At 54.9% G+C, this 24,271-nt stretch overlaps 3 protein-coding genes and 1 long non-coding RNA gene across 4 annotated transcripts in view; 1 reads left to right on the plus strand and 3 right to left on the minus strand.

Annotated features, from left to right (window-relative positions):
• Nucleotides 1-2,698: 2,698 nt before the first annotated feature.
• On the minus strand, nucleotides 2,699-4,656 carry LOC145517142 (uncharacterized). Its single transcript, XM_081519403.1, has 3 exons — nucleotides 4,316-4,656; nucleotides 3,604-3,916; nucleotides 2,699-3,351 (listed from the first exon to the last, which is right to left on the minus strand). The coding sequence occupies exons 1-3, from the start codon at nucleotides 4,550-4,552 to the stop codon at nucleotides 2,723-2,725; spliced, it is 1,179 nt and encodes a 392-aa protein (XP_081375529.1). The 5' UTR covers nucleotides 4,553-4,656; the 3' UTR covers nucleotides 2,699-2,722.
• A 5,679-nt stretch (nucleotides 4,657-10,335) lies between these two features.
• LOC145517253 (uncharacterized) lies at nucleotides 10,336-12,153 on the minus strand. The gene is made up of 3 exons (XM_081519526.1): nucleotides 11,961-12,153; nucleotides 11,249-11,561; nucleotides 10,336-10,996 (listed from the first exon to the last, which is right to left on the minus strand). The coding sequence occupies exons 1-3, from the start codon at nucleotides 12,093-12,095 to the stop codon at nucleotides 10,368-10,370; spliced, it is 1,077 nt and encodes a 358-aa protein (XP_081375652.1). The 5' UTR covers nucleotides 12,096-12,153; the 3' UTR covers nucleotides 10,336-10,367.
• A 5,834-nt stretch (nucleotides 12,154-17,987) lies between these two features.
• Nucleotides 17,988-19,797, minus strand: LOC145517199 (uncharacterized). The gene is made up of 3 exons (XM_081519467.1): nucleotides 19,605-19,797; nucleotides 18,893-19,205; nucleotides 17,988-18,640 (listed from the first exon to the last, which is right to left on the minus strand). Exons 1-3 carry the CDS (start codon nucleotides 19,737-19,739, stop codon nucleotides 18,012-18,014), a joined length of 1,077 nt encoding a protein of 358 aa, XP_081375593.1. The 5' UTR covers nucleotides 19,740-19,797; the 3' UTR covers nucleotides 17,988-18,011.
• Nucleotides 19,798-23,454: 3,657 nt separating this feature from the next.
• LOC145517351 (uncharacterized) overlaps nucleotides 23,455-24,271 on the plus strand; it is a 131,507-nt gene continuing 130,690 nt past the window's right edge. The window contains exon 1 of the long non-coding RNA XR_014061988.1: nucleotides 23,455-23,592. This is a non-coding gene — a long non-coding RNA (uncharacterized LOC145517351). The remainder of the gene's footprint in view (nucleotides 23,593-24,271) is intronic.

Raw genomic sequence — 24,271 nt, forward strand, 5'->3', positions numbered from 1 at the left:
GTGGGGGGGAGTAAAAGGGGGTGATGTGGGTTTTTTTGTCTTATAAAATAGCCAAGGGAAATCTAGTTTAAACCTAAATTCACATATATGGGATAGGTATAGCTCTCCGTCACCCTATTAAAAAAACTACTAAACTTTTTTGAAAGTTTATTTTGTAGCTTCCTTGAGCACTTCATTGTGAAGCTTTTTTTTTTTTTTTTTCTGTGACTTTGGCCTCATTAAAAAGTACGGTTTGCCTTTACTGGATAATTTTGTTCATTGGTTTCTTAGGGAATCTTGGTAATATTTGAGTTTCCTGGGGAGTATGGTCACATGACCTGGCCCTGGCCAATCGGTGCCTTCCACCTCCTTGGCCACTGTGATTGGCTCCGGACTGGGGCAGTGCCCAGTCGGGGCCCAGGGCCGGGCCTCACGTTAGAAGCCAGGGGAAGAGGAGCTCTCGTCCTGCTGGGGTAGGGGAAGGGGTGGGGCCGGGGGAGGTCAGGCTCCATAAGTGGGAGGGGCGTGAGGTCCGCCTGCGGCAGTTGGTGACCTTCCTGCTCCCCTCAGGGCAGAGCCGCCGGCGTGAGAATGAGGGCGCTGCTGAGCCCAGGGACTGGGATGGCCTGTTGCTGCTGTGGTCCCAGAGCTCCACCCGAGACCTGAGGGAAGCCGTCTGCCCGTGAGTCCTCTCCCGCTTGTCTGTCAGCTTGTTTGAAACATGCTGGGTTTTCTGCCCAGCTGGCTAAGGGGAGTCCCTGGAAACGCAAGGGTGTGGGTTTTGGCAGACTTCAGGGAAGACATGCCAGATGAGCCTGGGAGACTCCAGCTTAATCTGGATTCAGGAGATATCTCCTCGGGCCAGCTAGTAATTGTAGGATAAGCCTAATGAGTCTTCACAGGATGAAGAGAGTAACGTGCCAAGGTAGCAATCGATGTCCTCATTCGAGAGGTTGAAGCTGGTGCTCAGAGAAGCGGGGAACTTGGCCAGAACAAGCAGGTGTGCACCCAGACAGAACCCCCAGATCCGGCCATTGGAGCTCAGGGAGGCCACTGGTGTGGCTTGTCCCTGTGGCAGGGGCCGAGGCATGCAGCCCACCCTGATTCCTGCGGGGGCCTGACTTGGGAAGTGCCATCTGGTAGCTTTGAGACTCACCAAACCAAATTGCACTGGAGAGAGGAAGGACACCTTCCTTCATCCACCCCCCACCCGCGCCGGATTCCCACATACCCTGACCCCTTTCTCTGGATTTCGGAGCCATTTCCAGAGTCCCGCTCATATGACCTCATTCGAAGTGCACTGTGGACGAGCTGCCATCTGCAGCTGCTACCACAGCAGCCAAGGGCTTTAGCTCCCGAGTACCTCCCTTCCTTTGGAACTTGGGGGCCCTCTACTCCCCACTTGCACACCACACACCTTTGCTGAGGATTGTGGGGACCCTCACTCAGTTTGCAGCACGTTGTAGCCATCCCTGTCCTCTCAATACCTCCCTTGAAACTCAGCTTGTGAGCTCCTTTGGAGCAGCGTGGCCCACCTGCAACACTGCAACGGAAGAGACACAGCTGACAGTGAAACAGCAGCTTAGATCTGACGGCCGGAAAGCTCTGTCAAAAGGGACCTCCCTCTTCACACCGTAGAGGCTCTAGGAGCCGCCAGGGTTTCGGAACCAGTGCTGGGGCCAAAAGGACTCCACAGCTGTTTTCCTTCCTGGGGAGGGTTCTGGCTCGAGTGGGAATGGCTCAAGTCTCCTAAGGTTCTGAAAGCCCACTGTGTGCAGATTCACGGTACACAGAGAGCAGAAGGTGGAGTCCTGTCCTGGAGGTGGTCACAGCTCACGGATGAGCCAGGCAGGCAGGCAGGCAGGGCATGAGAACACCTGAGCTGCCTTCATGAGTGAATGGTGTGGGGGCAGAGGAAGAGAAGCCGGTCTGCTCCCTCGTGTGGTGCCCAGGGCAGGTTGTCCCCAGAGGAATCCCTTACGACAGTGAGGACTATCACGGCTGTTTCCCAAGGGGTTCTGTCAGTGCGTGTCTTCCCCGGAGCGGTCAGGCCGTCTCTAAAATACACTGGCCATGGGCATTGCCTCTCCTTGGAACTTCCCATCTGTTTCTCTTTTTTATGGAACAGTGAATTTCTAGAGGGGTTCTGGGCCACAAGGATGTTGGGTCATTTTCTAGCCTTCTGTCATGAAGAACGCTTTCCTGGGCGTTGGGGTGGTTTGTTGTTCCAGCTCCCTTTCTTGGCTTCTTTTGGGAGCTGGTGCAACAAGAGGAGCTCAGCCTCTGCCTTCTGGCTGAGATGGCACCCTTCAAACAGCAATGCCTGCCTGGAGATAATGATGGCATTTGCCAAAAGGGCTTCGTTTGGCACATGGTATCTTGAAAGGACGTACAACGTCCTTTCAGCTATCAAAGGCTAGTTCAAAGGACATAAACATGAGAACTCTCCAGTGGAGTCTTACAGTAGGTGGAGCGTCCGAAAAAAACTCCTTCAGTCATTTCACTGAGAGTCATTGATTGGGGACACCAAGAATATAGGAAGGAATGCAGAAGGAAAAGATGAAATTGTGTTCAGGATCGGGCGGAGGGATGAACAGGGCGTGCTTGCCTTGAATCCAGGCTTTGTTGGGGGGTGGGGCATAAAGATGGAACGGGTCTGAAACTACAAAGTGGTGATGGTAACACAGTATCACCAGAGTTACACAACAGTGTTCCCAAATTGCAACAATGATGAAAAAGTTTACTAATCCCAACTTAACCAACAAAAATACAGGAAACCACGCAAAAAAGAAAACATCACCAGAAAGGTGGAAACAAACCAAATGCAAAGCAGTTCGGGGGAAAGGAACTCCATGTCCCCTGGGGGCAGACCGAGTTGACGGCGTCCACGGTGAGCAGACAGGGATGGAGGCTGCAGAGCCGACCGCTCCCCTGGACGTGGTGTTTCCGGCAAGGGCTCTGGGTCTCTGTCCAGAGCGGGGGCTCGTTCTCCCTGCAGGGGTGGGTGAGTCATCGTGGGCGTCTGGGTGTTGCGCGGGAGCCAGGGCAGGCTCTCCCTGCCGAGGCGGTGACTCCTCCTCTGCCTCGGGTTCTCCTGCCAAAGGCCGAGCAGGTAGAGGTGCACGTGGAGGTGGAGGTTCTGGCTGAGGGGGTGGGACATCAGTGCCTGGGGCTGGGGGTCCTGCAGGCACGGAGATCCGATCTGCCCGGTGTGCTGGCCAGTACCCAGCTGGCCTGGTGTCTCTGCGAGGGCAAGTCTCGGTTCTCCATCTGCCCTCGGTGGATCCCTGGGTCCTGCACCTGGAGCCACCACCTCTGTAGGGACAGGTCTGGGAAGTGGAGCCTGGTTCCAGTTGGAGGCCAGTGCTAGAGCTGTGGGAGAAGCATCGTTTGCCCGCAGGCCAGCCTTGGCATGTGCGTATCCCGGGACAGAAAGCTTCCAAGAGATTCCCAAAGAATACCCAGGGTCGGATGTCTTTTGGGACTGAAGTGTGCAAGATGGGGGGCGGGGGGTGTGAGGCCAGCGCTTGCTGCAGGCCCAGCAGCAGCTTTCGGGGACTCGTCCCTGTGTAGCTCAGCACCCCCTCCGCACACACTCCCGTACACCAGCCCCAGCGTCCTCACCTCTGTGCTCTGGCGTGCTGGGCTCCAGGTCCTCCTGCTGCCTCAGAGGCCGGGGTTCTCGGGACTCTGGGTCGGAGCCGGGTGTGCTGAGCTCCGTGGCAGCCTCAGACTGGGCCGCCGGGTGTATCCTGGGCGGTGTCTCGGCAGCAGGCCTTCCCCGCCTCCGCTTCGCCCCCGGTGGGGCTGATGCCTCCGTGGGCACGCTCACCTGGAGCCTGCACTGGGCCTCACGGGCGGGGGGGTGGTGCTCCGACCCCTCCCTCCGGGAGCTGGATGGGGTGTCCCCGTCCTCGGCCTCATCACGTGGGAAGCTCTGCAACGACAGTGACCGTCAGCCAGCCATGCTGGGAGTTTTCCGAGCTGGGCCTGGCCAGTGGAGCCGCTGCTTCGGCCTGCTCGAACTTCTCTGCCCAGAAGGGTCAGAGACGTGTGTCTGCTCAGATCCCCACCCGGGAGGAAAGAGACCCACCTGAGGGTGTGAGGTCAGCCTGGGCGGCCGGCCCTGCCCGCACTCTCCCCATCCCGCCCAGCATGCTCTCCCCTGGGGTGTGGACACAACTTGTCCGCAGGCTTCTGACCCCACATCCACCTGGGCTTCCTTGAGGGAGACACACCCCGAGAAACCCGCATCCACACACACAGGCAAAGGACCCGGTGTTTCCGGGTGGCATGGGAGAGGTGGCCTGGCCCGGCCTGGGGCTCCCCGTGTTACCTTTCTGTTTCTCCGGGCAAAGGGCCAGAGGCGTCTCGGGGGTGCCCTGAGCCAACGTCGACAGGGTGCCCACGCACACTGCCTGTGAGCTCTCCTGAGGCCCCGGCCTCTGGGCAGGGGCAAACAGCAGAACATCTCGGCAGCAAGTGATCTGGCTGGGGGCTCCTCTCCGCTCTCGAGGCCTGGATACCCGGGTTGCGGGTTCTGTTGGGTTCTGTTGCCGGCAGGTGACATCATTTCCTGGGGTTCGTGCTGAGGTCCCTTCCCCAAAACTTCCCAAGCGAATCCCTGGGTTTCTGACTGCTCGACCACCACCCTTAAGCCATGTGCAGGCACAGTGACACCCACCCAGCCCAGCCGACAGCCCTGGGGAGGCCTGGGTGCAGCCAGGGCCTGAGCTCCGAGGGCCCCGCTGCTCTCAGACCAGGCTCCTTCTTCTCATAAGTGGTGTGGCCCTGGACAAGCATATGCCCCTCAGGGTTTCCCCAGTCTCTCCATCTGCAGAGTGGCGGTCATTCTCCCATCTGCTTCCTAGGTCTGTCGGCCTACGAGCAGCTCCATGCCTTTCCACCTGGGGCCGATATCACGTGGAGCGTGTGCGCTGAGACTTCAGAAAGAAAGATTCCTTCCTGGGCTGACACAGCACAGAATGGGGCAGAACGAGGCCTGGATGTGCCGTGGTACCCAGGAAAAGGCACTCCCCCTCCTGACTGTTTTGAGACCCCGCATCCAAGTTGGAGGACCGAAAGGAAGACTCGAAGGTCTCCCTCTCTTATAGAAAAGAGTGGCCAACTTTCTGGTCCTCTGTTTCCATTGAGATTCTGTTCAAGTGTCCCAGCTCGGCTTCTGCGGGTGGCTGAGCTTCTAATGGCTCCCTGCGTTCTTGTCTTTTCCTCTCCAAACCTTCCGTCCTTTTCCCCCTTCTGGGGTGGATGGGCGCTGTCATTGCTTCTACCTTCGAGACAGATTGATGAAAAGTCTGGACCATCGACTCCTTTCCTCTCTTTGGTTCCGTGTCTCTCTCTGGCTGTGTCCCTCTCTTTTCCTTTCTCAATTCAGTCTGTGTCTTCCTCTTTCTCTCTCGTGTGTGGACGGATGGATGCTAGGAATGCACATGTATATGATTAGATGAGGGTTATGTTTTAGGGATAGGTTAGAGGGAGAGAAAGGCTTTAGGTCGGAGTTGGTCATGGGGGAAGGGTCAAGGGTGGTGGTGGTGTTTCTTGGAATCTGAGTGCTGTGCATTCTTCGTCTCTTTCCATATGAACCCCTTCTCAGATACACCACTTGCAAGGAGTCTCTCGTGTTCCGTTTCCTCTCTTTTGCATTTGTGAATGCTTGCTTAGCTTCTCTGTTGTGAAGAGGTTCCATTGGATGGAAACCCATTGGTGTACTTCGTGTACCTCTTTCCCTTACTTGAAGAGACCCATTTCTACCTCCGCCCAGCAAATGGCAAGGAGACTCTGATGTTAAGGAGCCTTTGACCTACGCTTCTTTCTAGCTATCTCATGACATCAGCCTTTAGGGTGAGGTTTTCCCCGATATTGAGGTGGTCTGAGATCAAAACCAATAGCGTTCTTCAGATGTAGCTGTCTGGTTTTCCCATGGACATGTATTGAAGAGGCTTTCTTGTTCCCATTTGGATATTCTCCCCTTCTGTGTCAGAGATGAGTTGAGCATGGATGCTGGGGTCTGTGTCTGGACCCTCAACTTTATTCCATCGATCTGGATCTGTGTGTGTTGTTGTATTCCCAATAGCATACTGTCCGGCTCCTGCTGCTGCTGCTGCGGCTAAGTCACTTCAGTCGTGTCTGACTCTGCGCGACCCCATGGCCTGCAGCCTACCAGGCTCCTCCGTCCAGGGCATTTTCCAGGCAAGAGTACTGGAGTGGGTCGCCATTGCCTTCTCCGATACTCTCCTGAGGATCCTAGTTTGGTCGTCTAATTTCCTTTCACACAACCTTGGATGTCCGTATCGGGGCTTTTTCGTCGGATTGTATTGACAATTTAGGCTCTTTTCTGTTTCCGTACCCCTTTTGCAATTCTTGGTTGGGTGCGAAAATGCATTGGCATTTTGGGAGGAATAGCATCGAAGCTGTGGATTGCCTTGTGGGGCTGGGATATCATTTTCCAAATAGGAATTCTTTCAAGCCCTGAGCACAGCTTCTCTTTCCAGGGATTGGTGTGGGCTTGATCTTCCTTCTTCCATCTCTCGCCGTTTTGTGAGAACAGGTCCTTCCTTCCCTTCTGGGTTAGATGGACCCGTGGGGATCACTTCAGTGAATGGCATTGTCAGTGGGGGTGATAATTCCCTTCTCATTGGAAGACTTTGCTGTGAGTATTAGAAATGCAAGTGATTTCTCTTCCCCTTCCTCCCTGTCCATCTCTCAGAGCCACCGGGAAACAGAGGCCTCACCCAGGGTCACACAGGCCTGAGGAGGTACAACTAGACTGTTGATTCTTCAGGCCCTCAGTGCTGGACATCATCCGGGATACTCTGTGTGTGTCTTCCTCAGTCTGGTGTCCCTTCAGACCTTTCCCTAGTTTTCACAGGCTTGTTGTGTTGGTGTTCTTTGTCTGTTTGGAGACACATCCTTGATAAGCTTTGTGTTTCCACTCATTCGTCTCGCGATGTGTGACCTGTCTTTTGCTTTTGTACTGAGGTCTTTCCCACAGTAGATATCTTTGATTTTGCAAAGTCCACTGTATTCTCCTGGTTTTTTTTGTGGACTGCCTTTTAGTTTTGTGTGTGAAGACTCAAAGCACGTGTCCGGTTTCGGCTCATTGTTCCTCTAGATTTGTGACAAGTTTTCATGGAATGTTTGTCTAGGGATAACTGGAAGTGAACTCGGTGTAAGGTGTCAAGTCTCCATCTTCATTCATGTCATCCCCTGCAGTTTCCAATACCCTGTTCCTGAGTGGTATTGGAGACCTTGAGGGAAGTTTGCTTGCATTGGAGTTTGCGTTTCCACCTTGATTAACTTCACACTGTTCTGCCCTCAGGGACACTGTCAAGGGGGAGTGAGGAGCAGCCTGCACTTCCAGCAGTGACCACACGGTGGGGCGAGTGCTGCTCTCCCCTCTGGGAGCCCCAGGCCACAGGCATCCCAGTGAGGAGCCAGCTCTGTGCTCAGCTGAAAGGAGTTAGTCTCTCAGGAGCCTCTGAGCCCTTCCGTTTGGATCACCCAGGGTGGGCATTTACTGTGACAGAAAAAATTGCCCTGAATTCCATGGACGGAAGAGCCTGGCTGTGTAGAGATCGTGAGTTGCCGTGAATCAGACACAACTGAGGACACAAAAATTCAATAGATTAAAACACTTTTTGGGTGTGGGGGGGAGTAAAAGGGGGTGATGTGGGTTTTTTTGTCTTATAAAATAGCCAAGGGAAATCTAGTTTAAACCTAAATTCACATATATGGGATAGGTATAGCTCTCCGTCACCCTATTAAAAAAACTACTAAACTTTTTTGAAAGTTTATTTTGTAGCTTCCTTGAGCACTTCATTGTGAAGCTTTTTTTTTTTTTTTTTTTCTGTGACTTTGGCCTCATTAAAAAGTACGGTTTGCCTTTACTGGATAATTTTGTTCATTGGTTTCTTAGGGAATCTTGGTAATATTTGAGTTTCCTGGGGAGTATGGTCACATGACCTGGCCCTGGCCAATCGGTGCCTTCCACCTCCTTGGCCACTGTGATTGGCTCCGGACTGGGGCAGTGCCCAGTCGGGGCCCAGGGCCGGGCCTCACGTTAGAAGCCAGGGGAAGAGGAGCTCTCGTCCTGCTGGGGTAGGGGAAGGGGTGGGGCCGGGGGAGGTCAGGCTCCATAAGTGGGAGGGGCGTGAGGTCCGCCTGCGGCAGTTGGTGACCTTCCTGCTCCCCTCAGGGCAGAGCCGCCGGCGTGAGAATGAGGGCGCTGCTGAGCCCAGGGACTGGGATGGCCTGTTGCTGCTGTGGTCCCAGAGCTCCACCCGAGACCTGAGGGAAGCCGTCTGCCCGTGAGTCCTCTCCCGCTTGTCTGTCAGCTTGTTTGAAACATGCTGGGTTTTCTGCCCAGCTGGCTAAGGGGAGTCCCTGGAAACGCAAGGGTGTGGGTTTTGGCAGACTTCAGGGAAGACATGCCAGATGAGCCTGGGAGACTCCAGCTTAATCTGGATTCAGGAGATATCTCCTCGGGCCAGCTAGTAATTGTAGGATAAGCCTAATGAGTCTTCACAGGATGAAGAGAGTAACGTGCCAAGGTAGCAATCGATGTCCTCATTCGAGAGGTTGAAGCTGGTGCTCAGAGAAGCGGGGAACTTGGCCAGAACAAGCAGGTGTGCACCCAGACAGAACCCCCAGATCCGGCCATTGGAGCTCAGGGAGGCCACTGGTGTGGCTTGTCCCTGTGGCAGGGGCCGAGGCATGCAGCCCACCCTGATTCCTGCGGGGGCCTGACTTGGGAAGTGCCATCTGGTAGCTTTGAGACTCACCAAACCAAATTGCACTGGAGAGAGGAAGGACACCTTCCTTCATCCACCCCCCACCCCCGCCGGATTCCCACATACCCTGACCCCTTTCTCTGGATTTCGGAGCCATTTCCAGAGTCCCGCTCATATGACCTCATTCGAAGTGCACTGTGGACGAGCTGCCATCTGCAGCTGCTACCACAGCAGCCAAGGGCTTTAGCTCCCGAGTACCTCCCTTCCTTTGGAACTTGGGGGCCCTCTACTCCCCACTTGCACACCACACACCTTTGCTGAGGATTGTGGGGACCCTCACTCAGTTTGCAGCACGTTGTAGCCATCCCTGTCCTCTCAATACCTCCCTTGAAACTCAGCTTGTGAGCTCCTTTGGAGCAGCGTGGCCCACCTGCAACACTGCAACGGAAGAGACACAGCTGACAGTGAAACAGCAGCTTAGATCTGACGGCCGGAAAGCTCTGTCAAAAGGGACCTCCCTCTTCACACCGTAGAGGCTCTAGGAGCCGCCAGGGTTTCGGAACCAGTGCTGGGGCCAAAAGGACTCCACAGCTGTTTTCCTTCCTGGGGAGGGTTCTGGCTCGAGTGGGAATGGCTCAAGTCTCCTAAGGTTCTGAAAGCCCACTGTGTGCAGATTCACGGTACACAGAGAGCAGAAGGTGGAGTCCTGTCCTGGAGGTGGTCACAGCTCACGGATGAGCCAGGCAGGCAGGCAGGCAGGGCATGAGAACACCTGAGCTGCCTTCATGAGTGAATGGTGTGGGGGCAGAGGAAGAGAAGCCGGTCTGCTCCCTCGTGTGGTGCCCAGGGCAGGTTGTCCCCAGAGGAATCCCTTACGACAGTGAGGACTATCACGGCTGTTTCCCAAGGGGTTCTGTCAGTGCGTGTCTTCCCCGGAGCGGTCAGGCCGTCTCTAAAATACACTGGCCATGGGCATTGCCTCTCCTTGGAACTTCCCATCTGTTTCTCTTTTTTATGGAACAGTGAATTTCTAGAGGGGTTCTGGGCCACAAGGATGTTGGGTCATTTTCTAGCCTTCTGTCATGAAGAACGCTTTCCTGGGCGTTGGGGTGGTTTGTTGTTCCAGCTCCCTTTCTTGGCTTCTTTTGGGAGCTGGTGCAACAAGAGGAGCTCAGCCTCTGCCTTCTGGCTGAGATGGCACCCTTCAAACAGCAATGCCTGCCTGGAGATAATGATGGCATTTGCCAAAAGGGCTTCGTTTGGCACATGGTATCTTGAAAGGACGTACAACGTCCTTTCAGCTATCAAAGGCTAGTTCAAAGGACATAAACATGAGAACTCTCCAGTGGAGTCTTACAGTAGGTGGAGCGTCCGAAAAAAACTCCTTCAGTCATTTCACTGAGAGTCATTGATTGGGGACACCAAGAATATAGGAAGGAATGCAGAAGGAAAAGATGAAATTGTGTTCAGGATCGGGCGGAGGGATGAACAGGGCGTGCTTGCCTTGAATCCAGGCTTTGTTGGGGGGTGGGGCATAAAGATGGAACGGGTCTGAAACTACAAAGTGGTGATGGTAACACAGTATCACCAGAGTTACACAACAGTGTTCCCAAATTGCAACAATGATGAAAAAGTTTACTAATCCCAACTTAACCAACAAAAATACAGGAAACCACGCAAAAAAGAAAACATCACCAGAAAGGTGGAAACAAACCAAATGCAAAGCAGTTCGGGGGAAAGGAACTCCATGTCCCCTGGGGGCAGACCGAGTTGACGGCGTCCACGGTGAGCAGACAGGGATGGAGGCTGCAGAGCCGACCGCTCCCCTGGACGTGGTGTTTCCGGCAAGGGCTCTGGGTCTCTGTCCAGAGCGGGGGCTCGTTCTCCCTGCAGGGGTGGGTGAGTCATCGTGGGCGTCTGGGTGTTGCGCGGGAGCCAGGGCAGGCTCTCCCTGCCGAGGCGGTGACTCCTCCTCTGCCTCGGGTTCTCCTGCCAAAGGCCGAGCAGGTAGAGGTGCACGTGGAGGTGGAGGTTCTGGCTGAGGGGGTGGGACATCAGTGCCTGGGGCTGGGGGTCCTGCAGGCACGGAGATCCGATCTGCCCGGTGTGCTGGCCAGTACCCAGCTGGCCTGGTGTCTCTGCGAGGGCAAGTCTCGGTTCTCCATCTGCCCTCGGTGGATCCCTGGGTCCTGCACCTGGAGCCACCACCTCTGTAGGGACAGGTCTGGGAAGTGGAGCCTGGTTCCAGTTGGAGGCCAGTGCTAGAGCTGTGGGAGAAGCATCGTTTGCCCGCAGGCCAGCCTTGGCATGTGCGTATCCCGGGACAGAAAGCTTCCAAGAGATTCCCAAAGAATACCCAGGGTCGGATGTCTTTTGGGACTGAAGTGTGCAAGATGGGGGGCGGGGGGTGTGAGGCCAGCGCTTGCTGCAGGCCCAGCAGCAGCTTTCGGGGACTCGTCCCTGTGTAGCTCAGCACCCCCTCCGCACACACTCCCGTACACCAGCCCCAGCGTCCTCACCTCTGTGCTCTGGCGTGCTGGGCTCCAGGTCCTCCTGCTGCCTCAGAGGCCGGGGTTCTCGGGACTCTGGGTCGGAGCCGGGTGTGCTGAGCTCCGTGGCAGCCTCAGACTGGGCCGCCGGGTGTATCCTGGGCGGTGTCTCGGCAGCAGGCCTTCCCCGCCTCCGCTTCGCCCCCGGTGGGGCTGATGCCTCCGTGGGCACGCTCACCTGGAGCCTGCACTGGGCCTCACGGGCGGGGGGGTGGTGCTCCGACCCCTCCCTCCGGGAGCTGGATGGGGTGTCCCCGTCCTCGGCCTCATCACGTGGGAAGCTCTGCAACGACAGTGACCGTCAGCCAGCCATGCTGGGAGTTTTCCGAGCTGGGCCTGGCCAGTGGAGCCGCTGCTTCGGCCTGCTCGAACTTCTCTGCCCAGAAGGGTCAGAGACGTGTGTCTGCTCAGATCCCCACCCGGGAGGAAAGAGACCCACCTGAGGGTGTGAGGTCAGCCTGGGCGGCCGGCCCTGCCCGCACTCTCCCCATCCCGCCCAGCATGCTCTCCCCTGGGGTGTGGACACAACTTGTCCGCAGGCTTCTGACCCCACATCCACCTGGGCTTCCTTGAGGGAGACACGCCCCGAGAAACCCGCATCCACACACACAGGCAAAGGACCCGGTGTTTCCGGGTGGCATGGGAGAGGTGGCCTGGCCCGGCCTGGGGCTCCCCGTGTTACCTTTCTGTTTCTCCGGGCAAAGGGCCAGAGGCGTCTCGGGGGTGCCCTGAGCCAACGTCGACAGGGTGCCCACGCACACTGCCTGTGAGCTCTCCTGAGGCCCCGGCCTCTGGGCAGGGGCAAACAGCAGAACATCTCGGCAGCAAGTGATCTGGCTGGGGGCTCCTCTCCGCTCTCGAGGCCTGGATACCCGGGTTGCGGGTTCTGTTGGGTTCTGTTGCCGGCAGGTGACATCATTTCCTGGGGTTCGTGCTGAGGTCCCTTCCCCAAAACTTCCCAAGCGAATCCCTGGGTTTCTGACTGCTCGACCACCACCCTTAAGCCATGTGCAGGCACAGTGACACCCACCCAGCCCAGCCGACAGCCCTGGGGAGGCCTGGGTGCAGCCAGGGCCTGAGCTCCGAGGGCCCCGCTGCTCTCAGACCAGGCTCCTTCTTCTCATAAGTGGTGTGGCCCTGGACAAGCATATGCCCCTCAGGGTTTCCCCAGTCTCTCCATCTGCAGAGTGGCGGTCATTCTCCCATCTGCTTCCTAGGTCTGTCGGCCTACGAGCAGCTCCATGCCTTTCCACCTGGGGCCGATATCACGTGGAGCGTGTGCGCTGAGACTTCAGAAAGAAAGATTCCTTCCTGGGCTGACACAGCACAGAATGGGGCAGAACGAGGCCTGGATGTGCCGTGGTACCCAGGAAAAGGCACTCCCCCTCCTGACTGTTTTGAGACCCCGCATCCAAGTTGGAGGACCGAAAGGAAGACTCGAAGGTCTCCCTCTCTTATAGAAAAGAGTGGCCAACTTTCTGGTCCTCTGTTTCCATTGAGATTCTGTTCAAGTGTCCCAGCTCGGCTTCTGCGGGTGGCTGAGCTTCTAATGGCTCCCTGCGTTCTTGTCTTTTCCTCTCCAAACCTTCCGTCCTTTTCCCCCTTCTGGGGTGGATGGGCGCTGTCATTGCTTCTACCTTCGAGACAGATTGATGAAAAGTCTGGACCATCGACTCCTTTCCTCTCTTTGGTTCCGTGTCTCTCTCTGGCTGTGTCCCTCTCTTTTCCTTTCTCAATTCAGTCTGTGTCTTCCTCTTTCTCTCTCGTGTGTGGACGGATGGATGCTAGGAATGCACATGTATATGATTAGATGAGGGTTATGTTTTAGGGATAGGTTAGAGGGAGAGAAAGGCTTTAGGTCGGAGTTGGTCATGGGGGAAGGGTCAAGGGTGGTGGTGGTGTTTCTTGGAATCTGAGTGCTGTGCATTCTTCGTCTCTTTCCATATGAACCCCTTCTCAGATACACCACTTGCAAGGAGTCTCTCGTGTTCCGTTTCCTCTCTTTTGCATTTGTGAATGCTTGCTTAGCTTCTCTGTTGTGAAGAGGTTCCATTGGATGGAAACCCATTGGTGTACTTCGTGTACCTCTTTCCCTTACTTGAAGAGACCCATTTCTACCTCCGCCCAGCAAATGGCAAGGAGACTCTGATGTTAAGGAGCCTTTGACCTACGCTTCTTTCTAGCTATCTCATGACATCAGCCTTTAGGGTGAGGTTTTCCCCGATATTGAGGTGGTCTGAGATCAAAACCAATAGCGTTCTTCAGATGTAGCTGTCTGGTTTTCCCATGGACATGTATTGAAGAGGCTTTCTTGTTCCCATTTGGATATTCTCCCCTTCTGTGTCAGAGATGAGTTGAGCATGGATGCTGGGGTCTGTGTCTGGACCCTCAACTTTATTCCATCGATCTGGATCTGTGTGTGTTGTTGTATTCCCAATAGCATACTGTCCGGCTCCTGCTGCTGCTGCTGCGGCTAAGTCACTTCAGTCGTGTCTGACTCTGCGCGACCCCATGGCCTGCAGCCTACCAGGCTCCTCCGTCCAGGGCATTTTCCAGGCAAGAGTACTGGAGTGGGTCGCCATTGCCTTCTCCGATACTCTCCTGAGGATCCTAGTTTGGTCGTCTAATTTCCTTTCACACAACCTTGGATGTCCGTATCGGGGCTTTTTCGTCGGATTGTATTGACAATTTAGGCTCTTTTCTGTTTCCGTACCCCTTTTGCAATTCTTGGTTGGGTGCGAAAATGCATTGGCATTTTGGGAGGAATAGCATCGAAGCTGTGGATTGCCTTGTGGGGCTGGGATATCATTTTCCAAATAGGAATTCTTTCAAGCCCTGAGCACAGCTTCTCTTTCCAGGGATTGGTGTGGGCTTGATCTTCCTTCTTCCATCTCTCGCCGTTTTGTGAGAACAGGTCCTTCCTTCCCTTCTGGGTTAGATGGACCCGTGGGGATCACTTCAGTGAATGGCATTGTCAGTGGGGGTGATAATTCCCTTCTCATTGGAAGACTTTGCTGTGAGTATTAGAAATGCAAGTGATTTCTCTTCCCCTTCCTCCCTGTCCATCTCTCAGAGCCACCGGGAAACAGAGGCCTCACCCAGGGTCACACAGGCCTGAGGAGGTACAACTAGACTGTTGATTCTTCAGGCCCTCAGTGCTGGACATCATCCGGGATACTCTGTGTGTGTCTTCCTCAGTCTGGTGTCCCTTCAGACCTTTCCCTAGTTTTCACAGGCTTGTTGTGTTGGTGTTCTTTGTCTGTTTGGAGACACATCCTTGATAAGCTTTGTGTTTCCACTCATTCGTCTCGCGATGTGTGACCTGTCTTTTGCTTTTGTACTGAGGTCTTTCCCACAGTAGATATCTTTGATTTTGCAAAGTCCACTGTATTCTCCTGGTTTTTTTTGTGGACTGCCTTTTAGTTTTGTGTGTGAAGACTCAAAGCACGTGTCCGGTTTCGGCTCATTGTTCCTCTAGATTTGTGACAAGTTTTCATGGAATGTTTGTCTAGGGATAACTGGAAGTGAACTCGGTGTAAGGTGTCAAGTCTCCATCTTCATTCATGTCATCCCCTGCAGTTTCCAATACCCTGTTCCTGAGTGGTATTGGAGACCTTGAGGGAAGTTTGCTTGCATTGGAGTTTGCGTTTCCACCTTGATTAACTTCACACTGTTCTGCCCTCAGGGACACTGTCAAGGGGGAGTGAGGAGCAGCCTGCACTTCCAGCAGTGACCACACGGTGGGGCGAGTGCTGCTCTCCCCTCTGGGAGCCCCAGGCCACAGGCATCCCAGTGAGGAGCCAGCTCTGTGCTCAGCTGAAAGGAGTTAGTCTCTCAGGAGCCTCTGAGCCCTTCCGTTTGGATCACCCAGGGTGGGCATTTACTGTGACAGAAAAAATTGCCCTGAATTCCATGGACGGAAGAGCCTGGCTGTGTAGAGATCGTGAGTTGCCGTGAATCAGACACAACTGAGGACACAAAAATTCAATAGATTAAAACACTTTTTGGGTGTGGGGGGGAGTAAAAGGGGGTGATGTGGGTTTTTTTGTCTTATAAAATAGCCAAGGGAAATCTAGTTTAAACCTAAATTCACATATATGGGATAGGTATAGCTCTCCGTCACCCTATTAAAAAAACTACTAAACTTTTTTGAAAGTTTATTTTGTAGCTTCCTTGAGCACTTCATTGTGAAGCTTTTTTTTTTTTTTTTTTCTGTGACTTTGGCCTCATTAAAAAGTACGGTTTGCCTTTACTGGATAATTTTGTTCATTGGTTTCTTAGGGAATCTTGGTAATATTTGAGTTTCCTGGGGAGTATGGTCACATGACCTGGCCCTGGCCAATCGGTGCCTTCCACCTCCTTGGCCACTGTGATTGGCTCCGGACTGGGGCAGTGCCCAGTCGGGGCCCAGGGCCGGGCCTCACGTTAGAAGCCAGGGGAAGAGGAGCTCTCGTCCTGCTGGGGTAGGGGAAGGGGTGGGGCCGGGGGAGGTCAGGCTCCATAAGTGGGAGGGGCGTGAGGTCCGCCTGCGGCAGTTGGTGACCTTCCTGCTCCCCTCAGGGCAGAGCCGCCGGCGTGAGAATGAGGGCGCTGCTGAGCCCAGGGACTGGGATGGCCTGTTGCTGCTGTGGTCCCAGAGCTCCACCCGAGACCTGAGGGAAGCCGTCTGCCCGTGAGTCCTCTCCCACTTGTCTGTCAGCTTGTTTGAAACATGCTGGGTTTTCTGCCCAGCTGGCTAAGGGGAGTCCCTGGAAACGCAAGGGTGTGGGTTTTGGCAGACTTCAGGGAAGACATGCCAGATGAGCCTGGGAGACTCCAGCTTAATCTGGATTCAGGAGATATCTCCTCGGGCCAGCTAGTAATTGTAGGATAAGCCTAATGAGTCTTCACAGGATGAAGAGAATAACGTGCCAAGGTAGCAATCGATGTCCTCATTCGAGAGGTTGAAGCTGGTGCTCAGAGAAGCGGGGAACTTGGCCAGAACAAGCAGGTGTGCACCCAGACAGAACCCCCAGATCCGGCCATTGGAGCTCAGGGAGGCCACTGGTGTGGCTTGTCCCTGTGGCAGGGGCCGAGGCATGCAGCCCACCCTGATTCCTGCGGGGGCCTGACTTGGGAAGTGCCATCTGGTAGCTTTGAGACTCACCAAACCAAATTGCACTGGAGAGAGGAAGGACACCTTCCTTCATCCACCCCCCACCCCCGCCGGATTCCCACATACCCTGACCCCTTTCTCTGGATTTCGGAGCCATTTCCAGAGTCCCGCTCATATGACCTCATTCGAAGTGCACTGTGGACGAGCTGCCATCTGCAGCTGCTACCACAGCAGCCAAGGGCTTTAGCTCCCGAGTACCTCCCTTCCTTTGGAACTTGGGGGCCCTCTACTCCCCACTTGCACACCACACACCTTTGCTGAGGATTGTGGGGACCCTCACTCAGTTTGCAGCACGTTGTAGCCATCCCTGTCCTCTCAATACCTCCCTTGAAACTCAGCTTGTGAGCTCCTTTGGAGCAGCGTGGCCCACCTGCAACACTGCAACGGAAGAGACACAGCTGACAGTGAAACAGCAGCTTAGATCTGACGGCCGGAAAGCTCTGTCAAAAGGGACCTCCCTCTTCACACCGTAGAGGCTCTAGGAGCCGCCAGGGTTTCGGAACCAGTGCTGGGGCCAAAAGGACTCCACAGCTGTTTTCCTTCCTGGGGAGGGTTCTGGCTCGAGTGGGAATGGCTCAAGTCTCCTAAGGTTCTGAAAGCCCACTGTGTGCAGATTCACGGTACACAGAGAGCAGAAGGTGGAGTCCTGTCCTGGAGGTGGTCACAGCTCACGGATGAGCCAGGCAGGCAGGCAGGCAGGGCATGAGAACACCTGAGCTGCCTTCATGAGTGAATGGTGTGGGGGCAGAGGAAGAGAAGCCGGTCTGCTCCCTCGTGTGGTGCCCAGGGCAGGTTGTCCCCAGAGGAATCCCTTACGACAGTGAGGACTATCACGGCTGTTTCCCAAGGGGTTCTGTCAGTGCGTGTCTTCCCCGGAGCGGTCAGGCCGTCTCTAAAATACACTGGCCATGGGCATTGCCTCTCCTTGGAACTTCCCATCTGTTTCTCTTTTTTATGGAACAGTGAATTTCTAGAGGGGTTCTGGGCCACAAGGATGTTGGGTCATTTTCTAGCCTTCTGTCATGAAGAACGCTTTCCTGGGCGTTGGGGTGGTTTGTTGTTCCAGCTCCCTTTCTTGGCTTCTTTTGGGAGCTGGTGCAACAAGAGGAGCTCAGCCTCTGCCTTCTGGCTGAGATGGCACCCTTCAAACAGCAATGCCTGCCTGGAGATAATGATGGCATTTGCCAAAAGGGCTTCGTTTGGCACATGGTATCTTGAAAGGACGTACAACGTCCTTTCAGCTATCAAAGGCTAGTTCAAAGGACATAAACATGAGAACTCTCCAGTGGAGTCTTACAGTAGGTGGAGCGTCCGAAAAAAACTCCTTCAGTCATTTCACTGAGAGTCATTGATTGGGGACACCAAGAATATAGGAAGGAATGCAGAAGGAAAAGATGAAATTGTGTTCAGGATCGGGCGGAGGGATGAACAGGGCGTGCTTGCCTTGAATCCAGGCTTTGTTGGGGGGTGGGGCATAAAGATGGAACGGGTCTGAAACTACAAAGTGGTGATGGTAACACAGTATCACCAGAGTTACACAACAGTGTTCCCAAATTGCAACAATGATGAAAAAGTTTACTAATCCCAACTTAACCAACAAAAATACAGGAAACCACGCAAAAAAGAAAACATCACCAGAAAGGTGGAAACAAACCAAATGCAAAGCAGTTCGGGGGAAAGGAACTCCATGTCCCCTGGGGGCAGACCGAGTTGACGGCGTCCACGGTGAGCAGACAGGGATGGAGGCTGCAGAGCCGACCGCTCCCCTGGACGTGGTGTTTCCGGCAAGGGCTCTGGGTCTCTGTCCAGAGCGGGGGCTCGTTCTCCCTGCAGGGGTGGGTGAGTCATCGTGGGCGTCTGGGTGTTGCGCGGGAGCCAGGGCAGGCTCTCCCTGCCGAGGCGGTGACTCCTCCTCTGCCTCGGGTTCTCCTGCCAAAGGCCGAGCAGGTAGAGGTGCACGTGGAGGTGGAGGTTCTGGCTGAGGGGGTGGGACATCAGTGCCTGGGGCTGGGGGTCCTGCAGGCACGGAGATCCGATCTGCCCGGTGTGCTGGCCAGTACCCAGCTGGCCTGGTGTCTCTGCGAGGGCAAGTCTCGGTTCTCCATCTGCCCTCGGTGGATCCCTGGGTCCTGCACCTGGAGCCACCACCTCTGTAGGGACAGGTCTGGGAAGTGGAGCCTGGTTCCAGTTGGAGGCCAGTGCTAGAGCTGTGGGAGAAGCATCGTTTGCCCGCAGGCCAGCCTTGGCATGTGCGTATCCCGGGACAGAAAGCTTCCAAGAGATTCCCAAAGAATACCCAGGGTCGGATGTCTTTTGGGACTGAAGTGTGCAAGATGGGGGGCGGGGGGTGTGAGGCCAGCGCTTGCTGCAGGCCCAGCAGCAGCTTTCGGGGACTCGTCCCTGTGTAGCTCAGCACCCCCTCCGCACACACTCCCGTACACCAGCCCCAGCGTCCTCACCTCTGTGCTCTGGCGTGCTGGGCTCCAGGTCCTCCTGCTGCCTCAGAGGCCGGGGTTCTCGGGACTCTGGGTCGGAGCCGGGTGTGCTGAGCTCCGTGGCAGCCTCAGACTGGGCCGCCGGGTGTATCCTGGGCGGTGTCTCGGCAGCAGGCCTTCCCCGCCTCCGCTTCGCCCCCGGTGGGGCTGATGCCTCCGTGGGCACGCTCACCTGGAGCCTGCACTGGGCCTCACGGGCGGGGGGGTGGTGCTCCGACCCCTCCCTCCGGGAGCTGGATGGGGTGTCCCCGTCCTCGGCCTCATCACGTGGGAAGCTCTGCAACGACAGTGACCGTCAGCCAGCCATGCTGGGAGTTTTCCGAGCTGGGCCTGGCCAGTGGAGCCGCTGCTTCGGCCTGCTCGAACTTCTCTGCCCAGAAGGGTCAGAGACGTGTGTCTGCTCAGATCCCCACCCGGGAGGAAAGAGACCCACCTGAGGGTGTGAGGTCAGCCTGGGCGGCCGGCCCTGCCCGCACTCTCCCCATCCCGCCCAGCATGCTCTCCCCTGGGGTGTGGACACAACTTGTCCGCAGGCTTCTGACCCCACATCCACCTGGGCTTCCTTGAGGGAGACACACCCCGAGAAACCCGCATCCACACACACAGGCAAAGGACCCGGTGTTTCCGGGTGGCATGGGAGAGGTGGCCTGGCCCGGCCTGGGGCTCCCCGTGTTACCTTTCTGTTTCTCCGGGCAAAGGGCCAGAGGCGTCTCGGGGGTGCCCTGAGCCAACGTCGACAGGGTGCCCACGCACACTGCCTGTGAGCTCTCCTGAGGCCCCGGCCTCTGGGCAGGGGCAAACAGCAGAACATCTCGGCAGCAAGTGATCTGGCTGGGGGCTCCTCTCCGCTCTCGAGGCCTGGATACCCGGGTTGCGGGTTCTGTTGGGTTCTGTTGCCGGCAGGTGACATCATTTCCTGGGGTTCGTGCTGAGGTCCCTTCCCCAAAACTTCCCAAGCGAATCCCTGGGTTTCTGACTGCTCGACCACCACCCTTAAGCCATGTGCAGGCACAGTGACACCCACCCAGCCCAGCCGACAGCCCTGGGGAGGCCTGGGTGCAGCCAGGGCCTGAGCTCCGAGGGCCCCGCTGCTCTCAGACCAGGCTCCTTCTTCTCATAAGTGGTGTGGCCCTGGACAAGCATATGCCCCTCAGGGTTTCCCCAGTCTCTCCATCTGCAGAGTGGCGGTCATTCTCCCATCTGCTTCCTAGGTCTGTCGGCCTACGAGCAGCTCCATGCCTTTCCACCTGGGGCCGATATCACGTGGAGCGTGTGCGCTGAGACTTCAGAAAGAAAGATTCCGTCCTGGGCTGACACAGCACAGAATGGGGCAGAACGAGGCCTGGATGTGCCGTGGTACCCAGGAAAAGGCACTCCCCCTCCTGACTGTTTTGAGACCCCGCATCCAAGTTGGAGGACCGAAAGGAAGACTCGAAGGTCTCCCTCTCTTATAGAAAAGAGTGGCCAACTTTCTGGTCCTCTGTTTCCATTGAGATTCTGTTCAAGTGTCCCAGCTCGGCTTCTGCGGGTGGCTGAGCTTCTAATGGCTCCCTGCGTTCTTGTCTTTTCCTCTCCAAACCTTCCGTCCTTTTCCCCCTTCTGGGGTGGATGGGCGCTGTCATTGCTTCTACCTTCGAGACAGATTGATGAAAAGTCTGGACCATCGACTCCTTTCCTCTCTTTGGTTCCGTGTCTCTCTCTGGCTGTGTCCCTCTCTTTTCCTTTCTCAATTCAGTCTGTGTCTTCCTCTTTCTCTCTCGTGTGTGGACGGATGGATGCTAGGAATGCACATGTATATGATTAGATGAGGGTTATGTTTTAGGGATAGGTTAGAGGGAGAGAAAGGCTTTAGGTCGGAGTTGGTCATGGGGGAAGGGTCAAGGGTGGTGGTGGTGTTTCTTGGAATCTGAGTGCTGTGCATTCTTCGTCTCTTTCCATATGAACCCCTTCTCAGATACACCACTTGCAAGGAGTCTCTCGTGTTCCGTTTCCTCTCTTTTGCATTTGTGAATGCTTGCTTAGCTTCTCTGTTGTGAAGAGGTTCCATTGGATGGAAACCCATTGGTGTACTTCGTGTACCTCTTTCCCTTACTTGAAGAGACCCATTTCTACCTCCGCCCAGCAAATGGCAAGGAGACTCTGATGTTAAGGAGCCTTTGACCTACGCTTCTTTCTAGCTATCTCATGACATCAGCCTTTAGGGTGAGGTTTTCCCCGATATTGAGGTGGTCTGAGATCAAAACCAATAGCGTTCTTCAGATGTAGCTGTCTGGTTTTCCCATGGACATGTATTGAAGAGGCTTTCTTGTTCCCATTTGGATAGTCTCCCCTTCTGTGTCAGAGATGAGTTGAGCATGGATGCTGGGGTCTGTGTCTGGACCCTCAACTTTATTCCATCGATCTGGATCTGTGTGTGTTGTTGTATTCCCAATAGCATACTGTCCGGCTCCTGCTGCTGCTGCTGCGGCTAAGTCACTTCAGTCGTGTCTGACTCTGCGCGACCCCATGGCCTGCAGCCTACCAGGCTCCTCCGTCCAGGGCATTTTCCAGGCAAGAGTACTGGAGTGGGTCGCCATTGCCTTCTCCGATACTCTCCTGAGGATCCTAGTTTGGTCGTCTAATTTCCTTTCACACAACCTTGGATGTCCGTATCGGGGCTTTTTCGTCGGATTGTATTGACAATTTAGGCTCTTTTCTGTTTCCGTACCCCTTTTGCAATTCTTGGTTGGGTGCGAAAATGCATTGGCATTTTGGGAGGAATAGCATCGAAGCTGTGGATTGCCTTGTGGGGCTGGGATATCATTTTCCAAATAGGAATTCTTTCAAGCCCTGAGCACAGCTTCTCTTTCCAGGGATTGGTGTGGGCTTGATCTTCCTTCTTCCATCTCTCGCCGTTTTGTGAGAACAGGTCCTTCCTTCCCTTCTGGGTTAGATGGACCCGTGGGGATCACTTCAGTGAATGGCATTGTCAGTGGGGGTGATAATTCCCTTCTCATTGGAAGACTTTGCTGTGAGTATTAGAAATGCAAGTGATTTCTCTTCCCCTTCCTCCCTGTCCATCTCTCAGAGCCACCGGGAAACAGAGGCCTCACCCAGGGTCACACAGGCCTGAGGAGGTACAACTAGACTGTTGATTCTTCAGGCCCTCAGTGCTGGACATCATCCGGGATACTCTGTGTGTGTCTTCCTCAGTCTGGTGTCCCTTCAGACCTTTCCCTAGTTTTCACAGGCTTGTTGTGTTGGTGTTCTTTGTCTGTTTGGAGACACATCCTTGATAAGCTTTGTGTTTCCACTCATTCGTCTCGCGATGTGTGACCTGTCTTTTGCTTTTGTACTGAGGTCTTTCCCACAGTAGATATCTTTGATTTTGCAAAGTCCACTGTATTCTCCTGGTTTTTTTTGTGGACTGCCTTTTAGTTTTGTGTGTGAAGACTCAAAGCACGTGTCCGGTTTCGGCTCATTGTTCCTCTAGATTTGTGACAAGTTTTCATGGAATGTTTGTCTAGGGATAACTGGAAGTGAACTCGGTGTAAGGTGTCAAGTCTCCATCTTCATTCATGTCATCCCCTGCAGTTTCCAATACCCTGTTCCTGAGTGGTATTGGAGACCTTGAGGGAAGTTTGCTTGCATTGGAGTTTGCGTTTCCACCTTGATTAACTTCACACTGTTCTGCCCTCAGGGACACTGTCAAGGGGGAGTGAGGAGCAGCCTGCACTTCCAGCAGTGACCACACGGTGGGGCGAGTGCTGCTCTCCCCTCTGGGAGCCCCAGGCCACAGGCATCCCAGTGAGGAGCCAGCTCTGTGCTCAGCTGAAAGGAGTTAGTCTCTCAGGAGCCTCTGAGCCCTTCCGTTTGGATCACCCAGGGTGGGCATTTACTGTGACAGAAAAAATTGCCCTGAATTCCATGGACGGAAGAGCCTGGCTGTGTAGAGATCGTGAGTTGCCGTGAATCAGACACAACTGAGGACACAAAAATTCAATAGATTAAAACACTTTTTGGGTGTGGGGGGGAGTAAAAGGGGGTGATGTGGGTTTTTTTGTCTTATAAAATAGCCAAGGGAAATCTAGTTTAAACCTAAATTCACATATATGGGATAGGTATAGCTCTCCGTCACCCTATTAAAAAAACTACTAAACTTTTTTGAAAGTTTATTTTGTAGCTTCCTTGAGCACTTCATTGTGAAGCTTTTTTTTTTTTTTTTCTGTGACTTTGGCCTCATTAAAAAGTACGGTTTGCCTTTACTGGATAATTTTGTTCATTGGTTTCTTAGGGAATCTTGGTAATATTTGAGTTTCCTGGGGAGTATGGTCACATGACCTGGCCCTGGCCAATCGGTGCCTTCCACCTCCTTGGCCACTGTGATTGGCTCCGGACTGGGGCAGTGCCCAGTCGGGGCCCAGGGCCGGGCCTCACGTTAGAAGCCAGGGGAAGAGGAGCTCTCGTCCTGCTGGGGTAGGGGAAGGGGTGGGGCCGGGGGAGGTCAGGCTCCATAAGTGGGAGGGGCGTGAGGTCCGCCTGCGGCAGTTGGTGACCTTCCTGCTCCCCTCAGGGCAGAGCCGCCGGCGTGAGAATGAGGGCGCTGCTGAGCCCAGGGACTGGGATGGCCTGTTGCTGCTGTGGTCCCAGAGCTCCACCCGAGACCTGAGGGAAGCCGTCTGCCCGTGAGTCCTCTCCCGCTTGTCTGTCAGCTTGTTTGAAACATGCTGGGTTTTCTGCCCAGCTGGCTAAGGGGAGTCCCTGGAAACGCAAGGGTGTGGGTTTTGGCAGACTTCAGGGAAGACATGCCAGATGAGCCTGGGAGACTCCAGCTTAATCTGGATTCAGGAGATATCTCCTCGGGCCAGCTAGTAATTGTAGGATAAGCCTAATGAGTCTTCACAGGATGAAGAGAGTAACGTGCCAAGGTAGCAATCGATGTCCTCATTCGAGAGGTTGAAGCTGGTGCTCAGAGAAGCGGGGAACTTGGCCAGAACAAGCAGGTGTGCACCCAGACAGAACCCCCAGATCCGGCCATTGGAGCTCAGGGAGGCCACTGGTGTGGCTTGTCCCTGTGGCAGGGGCCGAGGCATGCAGCCCACCCTGATTCCTGCGGGGGCCTGACTTGGGAAGTGCCATCTGGTAGCTTTGAGACTCACCAAACCAAATTGCACTGGAGAGAGGAAGGACACCTTCCTTCATCCACCCCCCACCCGCGCCGGATTCCCACATACCCTGACCCCTTTCTCTGGATTTCGGAGCCATTTCCAGAGTCCCGCTCATATGACCTCATTCGAAGTGCACTGTGGACGAGCTGCCATCTGCAGCTGCTACCACAGCAGCCAAGGGCTTTAGCTCCCGAGT

The sequence above is a fragment of the Giraffa tippelskirchi genome, chromosome 8 (assembly GCF_054371585.1).
Source record: "Giraffa tippelskirchi isolate mGirTip1 chromosome 8, T2T-mGirTip1v1.2.pri, whole genome shotgun sequence".
In the NCBI taxonomy this organism is placed as follows: domain Eukaryota; kingdom Metazoa; phylum Chordata; class Mammalia; order Artiodactyla; family Giraffidae; genus Giraffa; species Giraffa tippelskirchi.

Bases quoted from the DNA above. Each gene is read 5' to 3' on its own strand.
- LOC145517253 (XM_081519526.1), bottom strand. From the start codon at position 12,095: ATGTTCTGCTGTTTGCCCCTGCCCAGAGGCCGGGGCCTCAGGAGAGCT. The intron at 11,562-11,960 runs GTAACACGGGGA...CTGTCGTTGCAG, and splicing joins TTGCCCGGAGAAACAGAAAG to AGCTTCCCACGTGATGAGGC. The intron at 10,997-11,248 runs GTGAGGACGCTG...CTTCTCCCACAG, and splicing joins CAGCACGCCAGAGCACAGAG to CTCTAGCACTGGCCTCCAAC.
- LOC145517199 (XM_081519467.1), bottom strand. From the start codon at position 19,739: ATGTTCTGCTGTTTGCCCCTGCCCAGAGGCCGGGGCCTCAGGAGAGCT. The intron at 19,206-19,604 runs GTAACACGGGGA...CTGTCGTTGCAG, and splicing joins TTGCCCGGAGAAACAGAAAG to AGCTTCCCACGTGATGAGGC. The intron at 18,641-18,892 runs GTGAGGACGCTG...CTTCTCCCACAG, and splicing joins CAGCACGCCAGAGCACAGAG to CTCTAGCACTGGCCTCCAAC.
- LOC145517142 (XM_081519403.1), bottom strand. From the start codon at position 4,552: ATGATGTCACCTGCCGGCAACAGAACCCAACAGAACCCGCAACCCGGG. The intron at 3,917-4,315 runs GTAACACGGGGA...CTGTCGTTGCAG, and splicing joins TTGCCCGGAGAAACAGAAAG to AGCTTCCCACGTGATGAGGC. The intron at 3,352-3,603 runs GTGAGGACGCTG...CTTCTCCCACAG, and splicing joins CAGCACGCCAGAGCACAGAG to CTCTAGCACTGGCCTCCAAC.